This window comes from Arachis ipaensis, chromosome B3 (assembly GCF_059453495.1).
Source record: "Arachis ipaensis isolate K30076 ecotype BB chromosome B3, ASM5945349v1, whole genome shotgun sequence".
NCBI classification, from domain to species: Eukaryota; Viridiplantae; Streptophyta; class Magnoliopsida; order Fabales; family Fabaceae; genus Arachis; species Arachis ipaensis.
In genome coordinates this window covers 43,069,778-43,093,553 of record NC_142438.1, presented here as the reverse complement: position 1 = coordinate 43,093,553, position 23,776 = coordinate 43,069,778, and the positions used below count along the sequence as shown (strand labels likewise).

The 23,776-nt window shown below is 39.2% G+C and overlaps 1 protein-coding gene across 1 annotated transcript; it reads right to left on the bottom strand.

Moving 5' to 3' along the window:
- Positions 1 to 931: 931 nt before the first annotated feature.
- Positions 932 to 1,928, bottom strand: LOC148570436 (2-carboxy-1,4-naphthoquinone phytyltransferase, chloroplastic-like). The gene is made up of 4 exons (XM_088507346.1): positions 1,905 to 1,928; positions 1,312 to 1,422; positions 1,147 to 1,212; positions 932 to 1,069 (listed from the first exon to the last, which is right to left on the bottom strand). The coding sequence occupies exons 1-4, from the start codon at positions 1,926 to 1,928 to the stop codon at positions 968 to 970; spliced, it is 303 nt and encodes a 100-aa protein (XP_088363472.1). The 3' UTR covers positions 932 to 967.
- Positions 1,929 to 23,776: the final 21,848 nt, after the last annotated feature.

Here is a 23,776-nt window from a genome sequence, read left to right as displayed (position 1 = left end):
TGACCTCTCTATTTTAATTAATTTTATATATGTTGCTAATAGATAAAAAAATCTAGATAAGAGTAACCATAAGAACAATCAATCATGATTACTATATATTGCATTTGGAAAGAGAGACTTTTTTAAAACAACATAACGAAAAATCAAGAAGCAATAAATTAGAATAGCAAACCAGAAATTCAAATTACATAAAGAACAGTTTCTTCTTCTTCCCTTCTCCCTTCTTTTTCTTCCCTTCCCCTTTCGGACGAACAGAGATACTCTTTCTCTTTTTTTTTCATTTTATAATTTTTTATTATGGATAATTTGATCCAAAATTTTAACATCTAAGTAAAAAAGACGATTTCGTATACAAAAAAAGATTAGAAACGAAAAAAATTTTAGCCTATACCTTAAGAACCAAAATCGTTCTTAACCCTTAATATTTCATAGGGACTTACTAAAATACCTTTTAATTTTAATACTGTATGATATGAGATATAGAAATTCTTGGTTCGGCTAGAAAAACCAAGGTGAGACCACATAATGAAAAATTCCGAGGGGAATGAAAAATTCATTACACATATTTTAATTGTAGAGAACATGTGGTAAATTGGATTTCCATTCTAGAGTTTCTTAGGTAACATAGAAGAATCAACCGTGCATATATTCACTTGGACTACAAACTATGCAATTACATCATTAGGGACAACTGGACAAGGAGCAATCAGGTTTGAAAACAAACAAAGGTATGTGTCCTTGTATGTAACACCAAAAAATGTTTAACTATCAAAAAAGCCTAAGTGAGACTTCTAACTAGATTGGTATCTCAACATATAAGATATAAATTTTCTCCACTATTTATTTGGCCATAAGAAGTGGAGGCAAATGAAAAACACTTGAAATGAAGAATGCAAAGAATCAGTATAAAATTCTGAGACAACTTCCATCTTCAGAGATATGGTCTCTTGCATGCATAGAACTGTTGTTAAACCACTCTAGCCGCTACCAGCCCACAAGCCAGAGCTGCTCCAAACAAAGCATGTAACCTCACACAGAAGTACTCTGCCATGAAGACATTGCTTTTGTCCTGTAAGTAAATAACATAACCAAGGCTTAATACCAAACTCCAGGAATCATAAAAGGGTCACAAAGTCTTGGACGTGCCTTATGATTTTCTTGCACAAATCTCACTACCAAGTTTCCAATTGGTAAGGTCAAGGCACAAAGGAACTAGAACCACCATAGTCATAGCAAGAGAGAAGACAAACAAATCATAAGCTCATAATGAGATGAGAAGATATCAGAAATTAAGTGTTTAGAGTTGCATACAATACTGGCTAGGGGAAGCGCCTTGCACAGACCGAAAGCAATCAAAAGAGCATAGAGTGCCATGACTGCCACTTTCACTACCTCTGCACCTCTTGCAGTGCCTAGTCTAACCTGAAAGAGACAATGGGAAATCAAAATTATCCTAATCCGAATCCTAACTAGCAACAATACCTAACAAAATAAATCAATAACCAGCAACAATGAATCAAATTAACAAGTCAGCAAGTCAGCAATAACTTTGGTGGTATACTCCAGCTTTTAAGTTCAAATCTCCATTACAGTTAAAATATTGTGTTGAGAAACAATTATGTGATCAATCTAATTTTAATGAAGTTTATTCACTTCTTTTTGTCATACTGATCTTACAAAGATAGTTGTATGCGCATATTATGTTGCAAGATGAATAATGACATTAGATTTTACCATGTTAGTTTTATATGATAGGAATTGTCCAGTGGGGAGTATTTTACCATGGTAAGACAAATGAAGACTATAATGACGTGAATGTAAAGCATATTTGGGTGTGAGGTTGCGAGGGTTGCGAGATTAAGTAAACAATATCAATGAATCAACGATTTAACCAAATCACATACCTGACTCGGTGGCTCGGGCTCCATATCTGACTTGAATCGGTGGCTGGGTGGGAGACTTGAATCGGTGACTGGTGGGTGCTGTGTTGTGGGTGGCGACTGGCGAGGGTTGTGGCTCTGCTACTGCTGGGTGCGAGGAAGGAGGCTCGTGCTCTGCTACTGCTGGCGCTGGGTGCGAGCCTGCGAGGGACGAGGGTCGTGCGCTGTGTGCAAGCATCGTTCAGGCTGTGGGGCGAGTGTCGTGCGCTACTGCAGAGAGGAGAGCGCGACGGTGAGAGGAGAGTGCGACGGTGAGAGGCTGAGACTGAGAGCTTTGGATTGGGGGTGGGAGGCGTGGGGTTAGGGCTCACTTCTGCTCAATAATCGCTACTTTTAGCTACACCTGAATGAGGTTGATTAGTGCCTTCGTCTACAGCCTTGTAAGATGAGTACAATCCCATAATTAGGTCACGTGTCTCTTCATATCTCTCTGGTACTTTAGCAGCAACAGCAGCCAATTGTTTAGAAAATTCCATCAAGGCACTTTGGCGACTAATAACAACAGCATCCCTCGTGAACCCACTTGGATCAATGAGTGCTGACTTAACCTTTTTTGTCCATCTATCCAATACCAATGACCGGGGAATCTCACAAATGTCAATGTCAACCAGAACTTTCACAATATGTTCGCAGGGAATTCCAAATGACTCCATTCTTAAACAGGTACACATGAAGATCATTTCTTCTTGACGAAAATCAATGGTCCACATAAAATCGGGCCTCCCATGCTTACACATAATGTACTTTATGCCATCATCGTTATTCTCTATGTTTAGCACCCGCATTGATCCAGCTCTAGAAAGAAATGGCCGAAAGAAATGAAATATCTCATGAGTGTATAACTCAGCAGCATATCTCTCTAGCAGCTCTATACAAGTCTGCATGACGGGCACCCCACGTGTAGATTCATAATCAGCATTAAATTCTTTAAAGCGCATGTGTGCAACACACCTTTGAAAATACTCTACGAAACTTGTCAAATCATGCCGCGACCCCACATACCTTGCAACAATTGAGTGTAAACCTTCACATCTTGAGGTAGTTCTAAAGCCAGCAAAGAATTTTCCTCTTATATATGCAGTAGCCCACATATGCTTCTCTTCGTACATGTTGATCACCCACGGCTTATCCTCAAGGCCAAATTCTTCGTATATTGCTAGCAGGGACGGATCCAGAGATTTTAATATTGAGGTGCCAATTTTTATATAATTTTTTTTAATCTATAAAAATAATTAACATATAATTATTGGAGTTAGTTTTTTAATAGATTTATTAAGATACATATAATTATAATTTTTTCCAACAATTTTATTTTTAATATGATAATTACATAAATAAAATATAACTTTAACAATTGTAGATTACAAATTTATAAAATACCATATAATTTATAACGGGATTTGCTAAAAATGATCCCATATCTTATTAATTAAAATTCATTCTTTCAAAAGTTTTAAAAAAATTTGAAAATAAATTATAAATTATTAATTAATTGAAAGACACGGTACCATTGTAGAATACAAGATATACGATATCTTTATAAAATTTTTCTTTTACCAATGTGAATTTAGAAGAAGAATTAATATTTTTTACAAGAAAATAATATCTACAGTACATAATGTGATTACCAAAACATAACTACTTAAGTTATTATTAATATAAAAATATGAATGTTAAATATATTAATATAAAAAAACAAATGATTTTTAAAAAAAATAAATATAGAAATTATTATATAAAAACTAATTTGAAAGGTACAAAGACTTGAGGGTATGATATTAAATTATTTAGGTAAAAATATTAGTGAATTAATAATTAAGACATAAATCTATTACATAGTGAAAAATAATACATATAAAACTATTAAATTACCTAATATTTGTTTTTATTTTTTAAACACAAATCTTATATATAAGTATAATTTCTTAAAATTTTGGGGGGTCCAGGCCACTACTCGCCCCCTCTAGGTCCGTCCCTGATTGCTAGCTAATTAGTAATAAAAAATAATAACATCTATTTACTTTTTAGTAATTCTCAATGTCTTGTCAGTTAATAAAAGATAAAAAAAATATTTTTTCATTACACAATCAATTTTACGAATAAAGTATCGAAACGAATAATTGGAAAATTAGAGATTCTATCCACTTACCTCGATTTTATAATCAAAACGATGGATTGTTTTCTGAACACTACAATGAAAAAAATTGATTGGACCTTTGCTGATTGCTGCAAACGGTGATTGTCAATTAACGATGAACAAAAAGTAGATATTAAATAGACGGATAAAAAATAAAAAAAAATTGGATATTCAGTAGATGGATGGATGTTCGAAAGAAAAACAATGAAATTTTTTATAAAGAAAATGATACACGATTTTAATGGTGGGATTGAATAATTAGTGATGGATTATTCACCAATTTATAATGTTAATATTAAGGAAAAGATAAGATTAGAGTATCTAATTCAAAATAAAACCTTAAAAAAGGAAGATAGAATTTTAAAGATAAGATAGATGAATAAGAAGATAGTTTTTAAAAACGAAAACAAGACTGACATAGGCGTAATACATCGCGTTCCAATCGATTGAATTATCATTTCAATCGATTGAATTTGAATTCACACACACTACAATCGATTGAAATTGGCAAATTCATATTGTTTGGGTAAATTCAATCGATTGAGTCACAAAAGCAATCGATTGAATTTGGTGAGACCCAGGTTGTTTTGAAGCATTCAATCGATTGGAAATTCTAAACAATCGATTGAATTACAAAAATCCAATTTTTATTCATCGTTCTATCGATTGGATCGTATGACCAATCGATTGAGTTATGCAAAAACCATGCTTTTGGCAATTTTCAATCGATTGTTTAGTGGTAAACTGTAATCCAATCGATTGAGATATAATTCAATCGATTGATTCATTATTCCAATCGATTAGTTTTCGCAGAAAACACAATTTTATGATTCCTCGCGAACGAGATGAATCAAATTTAATATTTTAATCGATTGTAATGTCCAAAAAATTGTTTTTGCTTTTGATTGTTAATGAACATGATAGATTTATGATAAATTAATTATTTATAAAATAAAAAATTGTTTTTATAATTATATAAAATATATGGGGTCAATTTATAATTAAAATTAGTTAAAGGACTCTGTAGCAGTTATTAAAAAAAACTTAAAAAACATGTTTTGTTATGGGACCACTAAGTGATCCAAACGTTCTTGGACCACCGAATCCTAAGCCAAGTAACTAGTTATTCCTCTAATCAAAATGTTCATTTAAATTAAATTAAAGTAAACAACATTCTATTTGATTGAATACGTACGTATTGCATTAGTTGTTATATATATATTAATTAACTCGGCAAGATTTCGTAATAATGTAGCCCTGATCTTTGCCCCCATGAAAGCGAAACTTTTCTTTTGCGGCCTCCATAGGAACCAATGAAATGAAAACAACATTGTTTAATTAATTATTAGAGCAGATATTAATAATTTGATATGCAAAACCGGCTATATAACACTTAATTCCAGCTTACAGGAAATCAGGGGACATAAAAAGTTAGCACCATCATCATTTTGTTGACCTTTTCTTTCTTTTACTTTTTTTTTTGGTACCTAGAGAATATAGAAATTGTATGAGGATTGATGTATGTCTAATTGTTGTGGAAAATCCAGGACAAGATTCCAACATTCACACACTCTGAATTATTATAGTGTAACATTAATTATGATGGCATCTAATCATAACGAAATCGAAACTTCTTTGTTGCTTTTTCCGCAAATCCTAAAGTTTGCCGTGTATCTGCACAGTGACGGAGTTTAACATCATCTTGGAGGAGTAAAGGGGGGGGGGGGGGGGGTTGGTTTTGGATTTATACTAAATAAAGGATAAAGGATAATTGTATAAACAATTTTGGTATAGACTCTACTTAAAATAAATTTGCCTCACTTTATTTAGGGTGTTATTATAAAATTTGAAGTTATTTTTCGAAATTTTATTGTTAATAATTAAAATCAAATTTATTATTCAATTCGACTCTTTAAACTTTTAAAAGTTGTATCTCACTTTTTTCATAAATTATTAAAGTTATAAAATTATCAACTGGAGTTGATATTATTGAATCTATATTTTAGTATGTATTAGCCTTTTTCTTAAAAAAATATTAATTCTTTAATTTTTTATTATTATAGTCGTAAGAAATTTGGAATATATAAGCATAAAATATTTAAAAAAAATTATAATTAGATTGATAAATATTAAAAATTATAATAATTATTGAATATTTTAATGTCTTTGTTTAGTAAAAAAAATTCCAATAAAAAACTTATAAAGAATAAAATAACAATACTAAGTTAAGTAGATAAGAAAAATTTACAAAATTAAGAATTTAAAAATTTTATAAAATTTTGGAAGGTTTTGTTGTTTTGTCTTTATTTAGTTGAGTGTTTTAATTAGTCAAAATTCAATAAGCTCAATTATTTAAATCCATCTTATCTATTAATCCAATATGTTATGTATTATTACAATTGAATATGAATTTGAACCTAGATACTCTAAGATACTTGAGTTAGAAAACCAAAAATATTAACCAAAAAATATTAATCAATACTACATATATATAGCAAAACTACTACTTTTTTTTCCAAAAAATGTTGGGGGTCAAAACCAATTGCCCAATGTATATAGGGCAAAAAACCATATTAAGCCACATGCAGAAAAGTTTAACCAAAATACGCCAAACAGAAATTTGTTTCAGCAATAAACCAAGAGGCATTTTTATATAAATCGAACCACCAAGGTTCGAACTGTATTAACTAGTAATTCGAACCAACTTGGTTCGAACTACTACTGGAAAAGTTTGAATAATTCGAACCAGATAGGTTCGAACCAAGAAAGCATGTAATTCGAACCTGGTTGGTTCGAATTATGGGGAGAGAGCTTGGTTGTAGTAATTCGAACCAGGCTGGTTCGAATTACATGCTTTCTTGGTTCGAACCAGGTTGGTTCGAACCAAAGAGAGGTTGATTGTAGTAATTCGAACCAGCTTGGTTCGAATTACATGTATCATGGTTCGAACCAGGTTAGTTCGAATTAGTAGGAATCAGAGCTCTATATAAACGCTGTAAACGTGAATTGCTCTCATTAGAGGACGTAAGATGGCTAGTGAGGAGGAGAGTTTTGCTGTTTTGGTACACCACAAAGGATCCATCAAGAGGAAAACTCGGTCCGGAGTGAAGTTCACAGATAAGAATCCTCTCTATATTGTGGTGAATCGAACGACAAGCTATGATGACCTGGTTAGAGCTGTGCTGATGAAACTTGGCCTGGAAGGTGCGAAGCGGATTAAGAAGTTTTTCTATCGCATTCCAGTCACGATCCTGCACGATACGGTGAAGTATGATTGTCTGACGATTGGTAGTGATGAGGACCTCCAAGTCATGTTTCTTTATCGGAGGCAGTTTCCGGAGGTCCGCACACCAGAGTTGCTGGCAAAGCTGGTTGATGTGGTATCCAGCTCAGGGGGTTCGAACCGGAATACCGCCAATGTAGCCACGGCAGCTGGCTCCAGTTCGATGGCTGCTGTGGCTTCTTCCTCCGTCCCAGTTTACGAGCCAGCGGCCCAACTTGTTGCCTCTCCGTCATTTGCTGTTGATTTGGATGACGGCGTCCGCGACGAGGTAGGAGCCTTTGATGTTCTGGCAAACGCTTTACAGGGCGTTCCACCGGTTGGTGTCGGAGACGGAGAATTGGGTGATCATGATGAGGACGACGTTGAGCCCGAAACGATTGAGGATGATAGCGGGGACGAGGTTCAAGCGGCTGGGCCTGCATTGGCTGGCGGTGGTTCTAGCTCGGGCACACAGCAGTATCCACCATATTTTTCTTCTCTGGACCTGGACGCCATGACGCATGAGGGTGCGCTAGGTCACCCTGTTGGATTCGGAGCTAGAGATGCGGAAGGAAATGCTGGTCTCACAGAGTTCCAGGTTGGTCAGCAATTCCAGGATAAAGATAAGGCCCTGTTAAGTGTGAAGACTTACAGCATCCGGCGAGGGGTACAGTACAAGGTGGTGGAGTCCGATCACCGCCGGTATGTGGGCAAGTGTTCCGAGTTCGGGAATGGGTGCACATGGTTGATTCGGCTCAGTCTCCGGAAGCGCAAGGGCATTTGGGAGGTCAAACGGTACAATGGCCCTCACACTTGCCTGGCCACATCCATATCAAGTGATCACAGAAGTTTGGATCATTCTGTGATTTCGGCGTTCATTATGCCAATGGTTAGGGCTGACGCATCGGTTAGCATCAAGGTGCTCCTGAACGCCACGGCAGCGCATTTTGGTTTTAGGCCGACTTACAGGAGGGTTTGGATGGCGAAGCAGAAGGCCGTTGGCCTCATCTACGGTGACTGGGATGAGTCATACAGCGAGATACCTAGGTGGGTGTTGGGTGTCCAGCTGACGATGCCTGGTACTGTTGCGGTCCTCAGAACGAGCCTGGTTCTAGTTGGAGGACAGGTGGACGAGTCTCAAGCTTATTTCCACAGACTTTTCTGGACTTTCCCTCCATGCATCGAGGCATTCCGGCATTGCAAGCCGCTAGTCAGCATTGACGGCACACATCTATATGGTAAGTATGGGGGAACGTTGCTAATTGCGATTGCACAGGACGGGAACTCCAACATTCTACCTGTCGCATTCGCACTAGTAGAGGGTGAGAATGCGGAGTCGTGGACATTCTTTCTCTCGCACCTTCGGCAGCACATGACCCCGCTTCCCGGTCTGCTGGTTATATCGGATAGGCACAACGGCATCAAGTCTGCGCTTGAGGCCCCGGACGGAGGTTGGTTACCACCTTCTGCGTACCGTGCATTCTGCATACGACACGTAGCGGCCAATTTCGCCCTTACCTTCAAGGGCAAAGACGCTAGGAGGCTTCTCGTGAATGCAGCGTACGCGAAGACTAAGGTTGAGTTTGATTACTGGTTTGATATACTGAGGTCTGAAGACCCGGCGATGTGTGAGTGGGCGAACCGTATTGATTACTCCTTGTGGACGCAGCATCGCGATGAGGGGAGGAGATTCGGTCACATGACGACGAATATCTCCGAGTGTGTAAACTCAATCCTCAAGGGTGTAAGAAATCTTCCTGTAGCATCCCTGGTGAAGGCAACATATGGTAGGCTGGCCGAACTCTTTGTTCGCAAGGGGCGAGAGGCTGAGGCCCAGATGGGCACCGGACAGCAGTTCAGTCAGCATTTGGTGAAGTGTATTGAGGCCAACTTGAAGACGGCCAGGTGCTTCACGGTGACGTTGTATGACCGTGATAACTCCGAGTTCACCGTAGCGGAGACCACTCCGACTGGTACTTTCTCATTGGGTACTTACCGAGTATCGCTTGCCTCCCGGACATGTGACTGCGGGTACTTTCAGGCTCTTCATTTCCCGTGTCAGCACGCACTTGCATGCTGTGCCTACGCACGTGTGAGCTGGAGCTCCTATGTTCATAGCGTCTATCAGATTAGCTCGGTGTTCAATGTCTATCGGATGGGATTCACTCCTCCAATCCCGGAGCCACCCTACGATGGGCCCATGGTGATTCCGGACCCAAACAGAAGGCGTGCGAGAGAGGGGAGGCCTAGATCCACAAGGATACGGACGAATATGGATGAGGCAGATCCAAACAGGCCAAAACGGTGTGGCCTTTGTCGCCAACCCGGTCACACTAGACGTAGATGCCCACAGGTAGTAGGATCGTCTCAGACAGGGCGAAATTAGTTTCCATGATGTTATTGTTAGTGTTATTTACATTTAAGTTGTCTTGTTATATGCATTGCTTGAGCACGAATGTAACTTGTTGAGATTAATTCTTTGAACTTTGGTATTTGTGAGTAGTAATGAATATGTTGTCTTTCATTTGAAGTTATGCTACAGGACTCGTTGATTCTCATTTTAATAACTAAAGGAAATCATTATACCTTATCATGTTTCATTTAATACAAATAGTCAACGTCCCCGAACACAAGTTACAAACAACATACATAAACACAGCACTACATAACAAGAAAACTACACCTAATTATCATACATGACTGAAATACAGGAAACAAAATACATGAAATGTGACTCATCTAAACAGATGCGAACCAGTACCACAGCGACGTGCTACCCGTGCCCTCTGACCACGACGGACAAGCGGCTCCTCATCCTCTATCTCATCCTCCTCCTCCTGCGGAGCAGGCTGTACTGGTGGCGCAACACGCAACGGTGCTGCAGAGGATCCTGCGATAGACTCAGATGCAGCGGTGAAGGCGGATGTAGGGGTACCTCCAAGACGAAACTGCTGACCAGCGGATGAGGATGGAGGCTCGTTCAGATCAACATCTAAGGGGGCCTGGATCCCTGAGGTCTGGCCAGCTCTGCGGGGGGTCACCTCACCCTGCATGATGGCGGTGATCTCATCTAGGAAGCGTGGACTCCCGAAGTCCCCAACAAACGAGTCTGACCCAACAAAGTCTGCCCACTGTGATCCTGATATGCGCCAAGGTGTACCACCCTGCTCAGCCTGATCATCCGCTGGCACACCAACGAAGTAATCTCCAAGCGGGCCCGGTCCAGGTCCAGCGTCACCAGTATCAGCCCCGTCACCGAGCCCTGTGCCATACCACTCACCTCCATGACCGCCATCGTGTGTACTAGTACCTCCAACGTGGCCCGGCTGGTCGTCATCGTCGTCCCCAAGGTCAGTACCACTCCTCGCCGTATGATCCGGCCACCTGAACTGACGCTGGCTCCTCCGTGTCCCTACACCCATCCTCCTCTCAACCCTGCGCCTGTCAGGCACGTCATCCGGAGGATCCATGTCAGGCACTCGCCCCGGACCCCGCTGTGAGGCCTCAACTGGTATAGGAACTGATCTCGGATCCCCCAGGTCAATGTCCGGGGCCAAGAACCTCTTCCCATACTGACTCCACCATTGAAGGAACTGATGAGACGGTCCAGGGTCGGCAACAACGTCGAACCTCAATACACTGTCATGACGAGCGTCCCAGTATGCATGCCACTTCGGCATGGAAGAGGGGAACCATCGATCGCCGCCTCTCCCGTCCTTGGACATCAGAAAGTCGATGTTCAAGGCGGGCCGCGGAGGGGCCTGTACCCCTCCAAACTGAGGAAGAACACGATCTATCTGATGCCACTCTATGACAGCAAAGTAGATCAGTGCGGTCACACTGCGCCACACCGCCATGTGCCGAGGCTCCAAAACCTCCGGGTGCAACACCTGAAGTACGTCGGGGCTACTGTACGGCATCCATATAAACTGCAGAACAAACCGACCCTTATCAGGGCAACTGTACGACCCAAGTGTAAAATATTTAACTAAAATGCCTCAGTTATTAATTAGCAGACTAACCTCCCTGGACTGTAACCGGTCTATCCTAAGCCTCCACGACCGCACTCTCGGACCCTTCTCGCTACCGGAAGGGTTGTAACCTGCCCATCTGCACCATACACATTATTAACATATACTAATATCTGTGTTTACATTATGCAATAGAGTATTAACATACACGCAATTCTCTAAGTCATATTGAAAAAGAATAGGCCCAGTATAGTACCTCGACGCCAACGGCCAGCTAAACGTCTCATGTCCTGCAGGCCTAAACTGAGGAAACCGCCAAAAGATCCAAGACTGCAGTAGCTGGAGCGGGCCCGCTAACTTCACAACATGTCTGTTTGCCACTCTGCACATGCACCGGTACAACCACGCCAGTGCTGCCGAACCCCAGCTGTACGTACCCAGCTCCTCCAGCCTCGCTACATATGGAAGCCATCTAATGTGAATCCGGTTGCCAGACTTGTCCGCAAACAACTGCGTGCCTAGCAACATCATGATGTACGCACGGGCATATCGGCGAACAGTGTCATCATCTGCATCCTCAGGGCACTCACCAAAGGTCTCCTGAAACCAGCTGCAGTTCACTGCGTACTTCTGAACCTGACTGGGAGGAGGTATAACTCCTAGCAACTCCTGGAACCAGACCCAGGGTGGACGGCCTCCATCGATGTATATATGGAACTCTGACAGGCACCCGCTCACGTAACGGCCATCGACTGGCAAACCCAGCTGGTATGCCACGTCCTGGAGTGTGATCGTGCACTCTCCGAACGGCATATGAAAAGTGTGCGTCTCGGGACGCCATCTCTCCACGAATGCACTGACGAGCGCCTCGTCTGGCCGGAACCACCGGTCGTTCAGCCTTGCAAGATGGTATAGCCCTGCCATCTGCAAGTATGGAACGTATCTGTCATCAAGACGCATGCCCTGCTGCCGCCTCATGCTCCTAATGCATCGCTCGGGCTGCGCATGAAAAGAACCGCATACTGAGATATATAACTACACAGGTTTTACAGTAAACCGGTTCACATAAACCGGTTCACAGTAAACCGGTCTACGTAAACGGGTTTACATAAAACGGTTTCCATAAACAGGTTTACATTAACCATTTTTCTAAATTAAACAGCATAACATTACATGAAAGATAACTAACTGGAAAACAAACCCTAAACCACACAACTAAACCGCTAGCATATACCACAATTAACGAGACCCATTAACAAGAAACAAATTCAATAAACCGGCTTACTTAAACCACCTAGCATTAAACAACTACCATAAACCACATAAAAAAACCACTTGCGAAAACCGCTAACAAAAACCGCTAACATAAACCACCAACATAAACCACTACCAAAAACCACTGACTTAAACCACTAACAAAAACCACTACCCTAAACCACCACCCTAAACCACTTACATAAACCACTAACTTATACCGCTAGCTTAAACCACTATGATAAACCACCTACATAATCCCCTCACCTAAACCACCTACATAAACCACTAACATAAAGTACCGTCTAACCAAGATACAAAACCACTAAGGCACAACTAACGCTTGAATCAAAAAAAATTTCCGTACTAACCTCGTCGTTGATGACCCCGGCTATATGAGCGACTCCGTCCAAACGATATAACCGTGCCGGATCGTCCCCCATCAGCAGAGTAGTCTGTTCGAATCTGGGTCGTTTTCTCTGAGATTTTGTGGGGTAGGGGGGAGGGATAATGGTTCGAATGAGGGTGATTCGAACTCCTTATATAGTCGAATCACACATAATTCGAACCAGCCTGGTTCGAATTATGAAGGAGTGCATTAGGAGTAATTCGAACCGACCTGGTTCGAATTACATGGACTCGAATACAAAGCATAATTCGAACCACCCTGGTTCGAATTATGCATGAGAGAAGTTCGAACCATATTGGTTCGAATTATGTGTGGGAGAAGTTCGAACCATCTTGGTTCGAATTATTCAAAAACGTAGAACACTAAATCGAACCATCTTGGTTCGAATTATGAAGGAGTGCAATTCGAACCAGCTTGGTTCGAATTGTATTAAAATACACTTTGGCTCATTGCTGAAACGAAATTGGATTTGGCGCATTTTGGTTACAAGTTTCTTGCTCTGGCTCAATATGGTTTTTTGCCCATGTATATATGTACCTAATATCGTAACCTCGTTAAGTTGATGAAGTTAAACTAAAATTAGCTATTTTTACAACTTCGAATGTTGTGCTCCTCTTAATTTTATTGAGTAATATTAGAGAGATAAAATTTTCAATTAATATCAGCTAACTTTTTAAAAATTATTCTATTTATCTTAAAAATTAGATTTTAAATAATAAATTTTTAATTTTAAATTATAAAATATAAATCCTAGCTAGATCCTAAATCTTCTAAAAAAAATTTATAATTAAAAAAGAAAAATGAAGTTAGCTAAAATTGACTAACAAATAAGTAGTTTTCTATATTTTTTATTTTTACCATCTATTTTTGGATTTTCTTGCAAAATTTTGACCAAGCTGTCAATTTGTTTTTTTTTTTAAATGTGATTTTCTATTTTTTTTAATGTTTAGTGTCCAAACTCAAAACTGTCGCAATATAAAAAAGAAAAAGTAAAATCAAAGCAGCTTTATGTATATACCAAAATGTTTAAGGTAGATTAAGAATAATCAACTAATATGCCTGCAAAATTTAAAAGATATTTGAATATATATATATAAAGTGCTTTGCAAATGGATTGTCATAATAGCAATTAGAATTGAGGACTTGGAATCTAAGTTTTCATTGAGATGTTGCAAATCTTTATCAATATAAAAAATTGTTAGTTTATTGCTCGACCAATTTGATGTTGGTGCTCATCATAATTACCTTAAGGCGTGTTGTTTGGGTTTGATGAATTTAATTGAGAGGATTATGCTGATGAGAGATTCCCTTTGCTTTTGGGATTATTAAAGCCAATATTTTTTATTAATAGCTAACCTTACTGGAAGTTCTGTATGTGGGTATCAATAAGTAATTAAATAAATATATTCGAAAACCAGAAGCTCAAGGTGGCAAGCAGTAAATTAAAGGGCTAAATAAAGTTTTAGTGCAGAATATAGTTTAGTTCAGATCGAGTGAGCTTGTTGGATGGTTTCAACAAAAAATTTATATACACACCAAAATCATGTATCTATGTATTTTTATACGTTTAAAAAAACAATATACATCAACCACCTAACAAATCTTTCATGCGCCAACACAAAACCACCCAACTCACCTATACCTTTCGCTATTCAAAAACCCAATTCTTTGATCATAGTTCTTATTGATTATGCTCTACATTATGGAACTTTTTAGAATTTTTATGATTTTATTTTATAAAAATAAATATTTAAATATTATAATAAAAAATTTTAAAAAATAAGTAAATAAATCAGGTAACTAAAAAATTTAAAAAGATAGATAATATTTAAAAATATTTATAATATCTAAGAATTAGAATTATCTAAAAATTATAATGAATCAATTTGTGAAGCCTATAAATAGGCCATCATAAAACTCATTGTAACTAACTAGCAAAAGCAAATTTCACTAGTCTTTGTACTTTTTTCTTAACTCATCAATAATATAATTATCAATTTTCTCAAACCATTCATGCAAACTACTTATTCATCAAAATTATTCTTGCTACAATATTGAAATCCATAATATACTAAATCAACATCAAACTATTTCATAAAACTAACAGTGGCATCAAAGTTACGTTCGGTCATCTACTAGGCGTAAAATTTTTTTTTCTAACCTGTCAACTATATATATATATATATATATATATATATATATATATATATATATATATCCACCACATTATAACCCATTCAAACCAATTTATCCATAACTATGACAATCTCAACCATAAATATTCTCATGCCCATATTGTCAGAAGACAATTATGAGGACTAGCATTCTCAAATGAAAATCTTTCTACAAGCACAAGACTTCTGAGATGTTGTCCACGAAGGGTTCACCATGCTAGAGAATTAAGAAACACTTTTCGTTGTAGAAAAGAAAAATTGAAGGAAGAAAAACAAAAAAAATTATATTGCTCTATATTTCCTCTAATAAGTTATAACGAAGACAATCTTCTCAAGGATAAGAGAAATATCGTTAGCTAAAGAAGTGTGGAAAAACTCAGAGCAAGAGTTCAGAGGCAACACAAAGGTACACAGAATTCTCCTCCAATCTCTAAAGAAGCAATATGCAAATATGAAAATGAAAGATTTTCAGAAAATAAAAAGTTGCTATACAAGATTAATGCACTTAATAACTGAAATGAAAGCTTATGGGAGGACTTACTGATAAACCCATATTTTATGATATATTTTATGCTTAGTTTGAGTGATTTATTCAATCCTTCACCCACTTATTCATATTAATTGCATGGTTTTACTTTTCCTTCCTTATTATGTGATGTATGTGAAAAACATGTTTCCTATGCTTTAAAATTAATTATTTTAATTACCTTTATTTCTATTCAATGCCGTGATTAGTGTGTTGAGTAGTTTCAGATCTTCTAAGGCAGGAATGACTCAAAGGATGGAAAGGAAACATACAAAAATGGAAGGAAAGCATAAAACTGAGTTTGTGAAGAAACTGGCAGCCACGCGATCGCATGGGCGACGCGGCCGCATGCCAGCACGAAAAGGCATTGACGCGGCCGCTTGACTTACGCGACCGCGTGACAAGGAAAACTCCGAATGACGCGACCGCGTGACCCACGCGGACGCGTGACAGAGGTCACGCACCAGAAATTGCAAAAAACGCTCATAGCGAATTCTGAAGCCCTTTTTGGCCCAAATCCAAGTCCAGAAGGCATAGTCCAGAGGTTATGAAGTGGGGGAATGCATCCATTCAAGGAGAGTCTCCACTTTAGTTAGTTTTCATGATTTAGATTTAGTTTAGAGAGAGGTTCTCTCTTCTCTCTTCTCTCTTTAGGATTAGGATTTAGAATTAGGATTTTATTCGCTTTCAGGACTATCTCTTTATCAGGTTCAATATTCCCTTTTATTTACTTTTGCAATTTAATTTATGAATTCTTCCATGTTACAGATTACTCTTTTGAATTAATGTTATTTGAGGTATTTCAGTTTAATATTACTTTCTTTTATTTACATTATTGTTATTCCCATCTGAAGACATTTTTATTCCAGTAGATTTACTTTTCTCCTTTTGGTCTTGGTTAAGAAATCAGTAACTCAGGAGTTATCAAACTCAAACATGATTGATAATTGTTATCTTTTTAATTAAATTGAATTTCAATAATCCCAATCTTTTCTTAGGAAATAAATAGGATCCGAAGCTCAAACCAATTAATCCCTTGACCTTCCTTTATCTTAGTAAAGGTTAACAAAGTGGAATTAAGATTCAAATTCTCATCATCATTGATAAGGATAACTAGGATAGGACCTCTAATTTCTCATACCTTGCCAAAAGTTTATTTACAGTCATTTATTTATTTTACTTGCCATTTAAATTACTTGTTCTTCATTTACTTTAATTGCTAATTAAACCATTCGCTCCTCATTCTCAAAACCCCAATTTACAATCTCCATAACCAATAATAAGAACATACTTCCCTGCAGTTCCTTGAGAAGACGACCCGAGGTTTGAATACTTCGGTTATCAATTTATTTAGGGGTTTGTTACTTGTGACAACCAAAACGTTTGCACGAAGGGATTTCTGTTGGTTTAGAATCTATATCTACAACACGACTATTTTTATAAAATTCTTTACTAGCAAAAATTCCAACGTCAAAATGGCGCCGTTGCCGGGGAACTGCAATCGTGTGCCTTATTATTGGTTATTATAAATATTTTTCTTTTACTTGTTATTTGTCTTTATTTTCCCCTTTTATTTTTATTAGCCATTATGAATTCTCACCCTTTTCGCTTTGAGTTTGGTTCTAATGTTATTGAAAGGAATGAAAGTTATAACAGGAACATGCATCAAGGTCAGAACAATCAAAGATGGATGGAGCCAAGAGGATCTGATCAACCCTTTAGGCAACAACACCCTCCAAGATATCATGGACAAAGACCATTCTACAATGCATACCAAGAAAATAGACGTGGTGGATAACCTTGTAATTACCAACAAGCCCCACTGTGTGCTTATAGACCATCCTCTCAACATAACTCCGAACCACCACACTCACAAGCTCCTTTTCACCATTCACCACCGTATGATCCTCATTTACCCCGATTCCAATCAAATTACTCCCAAACATCACCACTTCCCCATGCACCATATCCAAATCTATCACCCCGAGAATCAAAGGTTCGCCTCAAGGAAACAGTGGCTCGACTTCAAACAACCCTTTATCAACTGGAGCAAGCAGTAAGTCAATTATCTTCTAGGCGTTCGAACATTCAAGAACCTCCCACAGCCCCGTGTGGACAATCTAACGAAGAGCGTAGCATGAAGGAAATACTAGAAACTCCAGTGGACAAGACAGAGCATGGCTTCATCCTGGAACAAGTAGAGGAAGCTGTCATTATTGAAGAAGAAGAGTTGGTTGAAGACTTAGGAGACGCTGAACCTCCATGGGAATCCAAGGTTGTGGAGCATTCTGTCAAGGATGTTACAATTGATGCTAAGAGGAATTGTTCACAATCCCCAGAGCAAGTCTTTCATGAAGAACTAGACAGAATAACCCAAGAAGCAAGTCTCCTTGATAATGATAATCTCAAGTCAAGTTCTTCTAGTAATGAGCTTGCATCCGCGAGTGAATTCTCTGAGATCGAAGGATCTTCCCCAAGTGACTACGAAGATGATATGGAGGTAGATTTCTCTCAACCTCCAGTCTATGACTTAAGTGATGAGGAAGACATAGATGGCTTTGATCAGGACATAGATATGTTTGAAGAATCTTGCAAAGAAGTGGAGAAATTCACAGAAGAGCACAAGGGAGTAGAACTCACAGAACCACTGGAACAACCTATCCCAAGGCCATTACCACCCAATACAAGTTTCAAGTGGGTACAATCCTTAACCTTTAACTGTGTTTTTCCACTTGAATATGGTTTGCTTGAAACAGATGGCCAGCTTAGAGCTCTCTGCGGCTTTAAGAGTAAAAGGGAAATGGCTCGTACTCAAAGCTGGTGCACAAGGTTCAATAAGGTTCCACGCTTCGACTCGAAGTGCACGGATTGGCATCATGATCAATCGGATGGATCTCGGAAAACGTTTGGTTATTCTGGTGAGAATCTAATTTCTAAACCGCCCGGATGGAAAAATATAGATCAAGACGAAGGCGGATTTAAAAGCAAAGTTTGGGATCCTGGAATCTATGCTGACAATCATCACCCCGGGAGCCTGAGAATCTGTTTGAAGCTGCTCAGAAGCTTCACATGCCTAGTTTGGGATCCCGGAGGCTATTGGCATTCCAAGCATTGGTGGAGATTTCTGGATGAATTTAAGCATAAGCCGCCATAACAGGAAGCTCATCCAATGTCCAACTTAAGGACTTTAACTAAAAGTGCTAGGTGGGAGACAACCTACCATGGTATGATCGTTGCTTTTTCAATTTTTTTTATTTAGTTTTATTTGTTTTCAAGTCTTATTTCATTTTATTATATTGAACCTAGAGTTTTGTATCGCATTCATATTAATCATTGCATTCTGCATACTGCATAAAAAAAAGGTGCGTGACGCGACCGCATCATTCACCCGGCCGCGTGATCTGGAGATCGGCATAAAGATCCAATGTCCAGAAAGTTAGGATGGAATCGTGCGGCCATTGTGCGTTTTGCACAAACGGCCCACGCGATCGCGTCCCTGATGCGATCGCGTCACTTGCACAACATCAATCCCATGCGACAGCGTGAGCGACGCGATCGCGTCGCATGGATTACACAACACCCCAAAAGGAGACAGAGAGTTGCGCTGAAACGACGCTGGATTCGTGCGTTTAGCACAATTACCAGCGACGCGATCGCATGCCCCAGGTGATCGCGTCATTCACTCTTTTAGCTATTCCATGCGATCGCGCCACCCACGCGATCGCGTCGACCCCATTTCACTCCAGCCACGCGATCGTGTGGATTCAAATTTATAACCCTCCAGTCACGCGAACCCTAACATTCGCCCCCTAAACCCATCTCCTCCCTCTCTTCTTCTCCGATCACACCACCACCACCCAGCCACCATCACCGAACGACTGCCACCCCGCCGACCACCCAGACCCCGCCGCCACCCACCCCCTTCCTTCCCCCCTCTTTCTTCTTCTTCCTTCTTCCTCCTCCCTCCACCGCCACTGCCCTCCTCCGCGATCACCATCACCGCACTGCCGTCACCGCCCAGCGCCACCCACGCCCCCCTTCCTTCCCCTATTACCCCCTACCCCCATTACCCCTACCTTTCCCCCTGCCCCCGGACAGCCACCGCCGCCGCGCCACCCTCCTCCGCCGCGCCAGACACCACCGCCACCATCCCCAGCCACCTCTCTGCCCCACTCTCCTTAATTCGCCTACCAGGTTCCGCCGAACGCCACCCTTCTATCCATTCGTAGTTAATTCATATTTTTCTGTTTATGTTCCTATTTAGGCTAGTTAGATATGCATGTTGTAGTGGATTCTAGGTTGTTAGGTAGCCTAGGATGTGGTTAGTGGATTTAGGTCTGTTTAATTGCGCTGTTCGTGTTTCTTGTTTCATTATTTTTGCAATTCTGCTGTTGCTGTGATGTTAGTTTTGTTCATATGCTGTAATTTCTTGTTTCATGCTGCTCTTTACTCTGATTTTTCATGATTCTTATTCCTTATATGTAATTGCAGGTTTATTTTTGATTCATATGAACTATTCTGTTGCTGTTTATTTTCCGAGACAATCCAATTTTAGCTAGAATGCTGCCCAAATTTCTGTAAAATATTTTCATTCATGTCTTGGTTTTGCCATTTTCAATTGTGCTTTCCTTAGATTTCACCAAACCAATTCATGAATGCCAGGGCAAGCATTCTTATTCTCTGATTTCCTGGTTCATAAATTGCATTTTTGATGTTTGATTCTAATTTTTGCTATTTCTATATCTATCTGAATCATCATCAACCTGTTTTCCTTGTTTGGTTATGAGTTACCCGTAGCTTCTAATTATGAATGCTTGTTACTTAGAAACTTATCCTTATGCACTAACTCACTAATTTTAACTTCCTGAACTCTTTTTCAATTCTAACCAAACTAACCTTTCAAAACATCTCTTCTGGTTTTTCACTTTCTTTTAACCTTCTAACCATGGCATACTGATAATTTTTTTCCTAATTAACATGCCTTCTATTACATTTTGGATTGTGAATTCTTCCTTTCGAACTTTTAATTCCTATACAATCCTTAATGCACATTTACTTAACTCATTTTCCTTATCCTATTGCTCCTTTGCCACTTTGTGTTTCTTTTGACTATTTGCCTATTTGTTTTCCTGTTTTATTATATCCTGGTTTTCTGTTTTTCAGGATGTCTGCCACCCAGAGAAAGGGAAAAGCAAAGACAACTACTGGCAAACGTAAAAGAGGAGAATCCGCTATGTCCATCCTGGATATCATGCACGATGACTCCTGGCGGGAGAAAAATTTTACCCCACAGGAGAAGACTGACCAGCTACTCCCTGCTAATGATCCAGTAAAGTTTGCAAACCGATACAGTGAGCTGAAGTATCCGGTGTTTGCAACCTCCAGGAACCTATACCTAGAGAGGACTTTGAAGATCCCAGAAGAACTCCAGCAATACACCTCTGATCAGATCAAACAAAGAGGCTGGTTCTTTCTGGAGAGAAACCTGACTGAGGTCAATGCATTTTGGGTTAGGAAATTCTACTGTAATTACTTCAAAACTTCCCTAGATGCAGTGAACCTAAGAGGGAAGCAGATTCTGGTCACTGAAGAGGCCATTGAAGATGTTCTGAAACTTCTACCTAAATCTGATCAGCTGGATGGATATCAAAAAGCTGAGGAGGATATGCGCTTCATGAAGTTTGATTGGGATGCAGTCAAGGCCAGGATAGCCCTTGACCCGACCGTTCCTTGGATTATGGGTCAGAACACTACCATGCCAAAGGGAATTAAGCGGATTTACTTGAATGATGAGGCTCGGCTATGGCATCAGATACTTAGCAACTTCATCATGCCGAGCACTCACGAGACTGAGATACCAGCCGCTATGATCACCCTCCTATGGTGTGTGATGGAGGGTAAGGACCTGTACCTGCCACGCTTTATCCGGTACTATATGGCCAGGGTCCACATCCGAGGCACTCTTCCCTTTCCTTATCTGATTACACAGCTAGGCCGTCGAGCTGACGTGCCTTGGGAGGATGCTGATGAAAAGCCACCTGCTGCAGAATGCAAGAAGATTATCCCTCACAGCAGGAACTTTCTGGCTTTGGGCTACAGACCTCCATTCCTCACTGCTACTACTGAGATAGCCATACCATCTGCCGGCCCCTCTTCTTCCACAGCTACCCCTGCTACCACCACTGCACCTCCACTTGCCCCAAAGCCCGTCTATCATCTAGTGCACCACCTGTTTCGACGACTTGACCAGATGGAGCGTCGCAACAAGCGACGCTATGAGCACCTGAAGCTGATGATACGATCAGGCGACATCCCCTCCGAGCCTGACACACCATCCGAGGCATCTGAGGAGGAGGCGGATGATCACGAGGCAGAGACCCATCCACAGAGCGAGGCTGCGTAGGCAGGCACAGAGCAGGCCGCATCACATCAGGAGGCTCCGCCTCAGATTCAGGCTGTAGACCCCGAGATCCCTATCCAGTCAGCACCTCCTCTGTAGCAGACAGATCTTCAGACCGCCACCACAGAGACTCCAGCTACCCACCCTTCCAGTGATGACACCCCTTCACACCCTGCTTGAGTGAGCATCAGGGACGATGCTTCATTTTAAGTGTGGGGAGGTCGCCATCTCTGGCGTACATTTTGGTGAACCACTACAGACTCTTTCATTTTATTTTGCTACTTTTCTGTATTTTTCTCTTTATTTTTATTTTTCTTTTCTCAGTACTTATATATTGCTATTTTTATGTATTTTTACTCTATTTCTGCATTTCGCATTTTCAGTTCATATTTTAGCCATTTAGTTTAGTAGCAATTCTAACTTATTAGTTATAGAAATTGTGGATTAATTAGTATAGTTTACCCTTTTTAGCATAAGATAGCTTAGTTTAATTTGAAAATATAAAAAGGAAGTAAACTAGAGACTTGAACATAATAGAAACAATCCACACAACTTGTATATATAGCATTATATGTTAGTTAGTTAACAACATTTCATCAAGGAGAAACACTAAAACTTTAAAGCCATTCAAAATAAATTTTACATTGAGAATAATGGGAACTTTTAATTTTACTTGCATGACATACATAACTGATAAATGATTTTTGAGCTAGAGAATACACAGCCTGTGAGTTTTGAGCTTAATTGTATGGTTACATTCAAACCATAATTTTTATTCCTGTGTGTTCCGCCCTTCTTATTTATTCTGTTGTTCTTTACTTTGTTTTAATCTATATGTCCAATTATAGAATAGAAATACATACCAAGAGAGTGATTGAGGCCATTATTTAATTTTACATCACCCTTGTTAGCCCCTTGAGCCTTTAAATCCCCTTTTATTCTATCAGCCACATTACTAGCCTTAAGCAGAAAAACAAAATAAAAATCCCAAGTTGAATCCTTGGTTAGCTTAAGATAAAAATTGTGTAACTGTTTAAGTACGGGAAACCTATTGGGAACATGGATGATAAAAACAAAAGGTAGAAAAGTTGATAAGAATAAAATAATTCAAAATAAAAATTTTTGGGAAGCATGCTCATGTGAAATAAAAATAATTGAATTACCATGTGCATTAAAAAAAAGTGTTATTTTTCAGTAGTTGAATAAAGGGGACACAAAAGAATTCCCCAAATGTGAAATAAAGCAATGCACATGGGATAAAAATAATAAATATTGAAACATGAGCATGTAACATCAAAAGTGGGAAAATATAGGAAAATAGGTAAAGAAGTTTTGCTTTACAAAGTATGTATGTTAGGTGAGATCTTAGACTAATTAAGGATTCACTTATTAGCTCACTTAGCCTTATACATATACCCTTACCTTTACCTTGGCCCCATTACAACCTTAACTAAAGACTTCATGATTTTTGGTATGTCTATATTCTATAATTGTTGATTGGTTAGATGAAGAACAAAGTTATAGAAAGTAAGAATAAAAAGAAGAATAGAGTGATTAACCCAATAAACACTGAGTGACTAGAGAGTAAACACAAAATTCAGTGAGGGTTCAATAGCTCATTAACATATATCTCTGCTGAAATTATTAATTGTCTTGCAAGTTTATAAAATATTTTTCTCTCCCATTTCAATTGTAAAGGCACT

Excerpts from the sequence above, each read along its gene's own strand:
- LOC148570436 (XM_088507346.1), bottom strand. The coding sequence starts at position 1,928 with ATGGAGCCCGAGCCACCGAGTCAG. Across the intron at positions 1,423-1,904 it reads AGCCCGAGCCACCGAGTCAG|GTTAGACTAGGCACTGCAAG; the intron begins GTATGTGATTTG and ends TGTCTCTTTCAG. Across the intron at positions 1,213-1,311 it reads CGCTTCCCCTAGCCAGTATT|TTCCTTTGTGCCTTGACCTT; the intron begins GTATGCAACTCT and ends TGGTGGTTCTAG.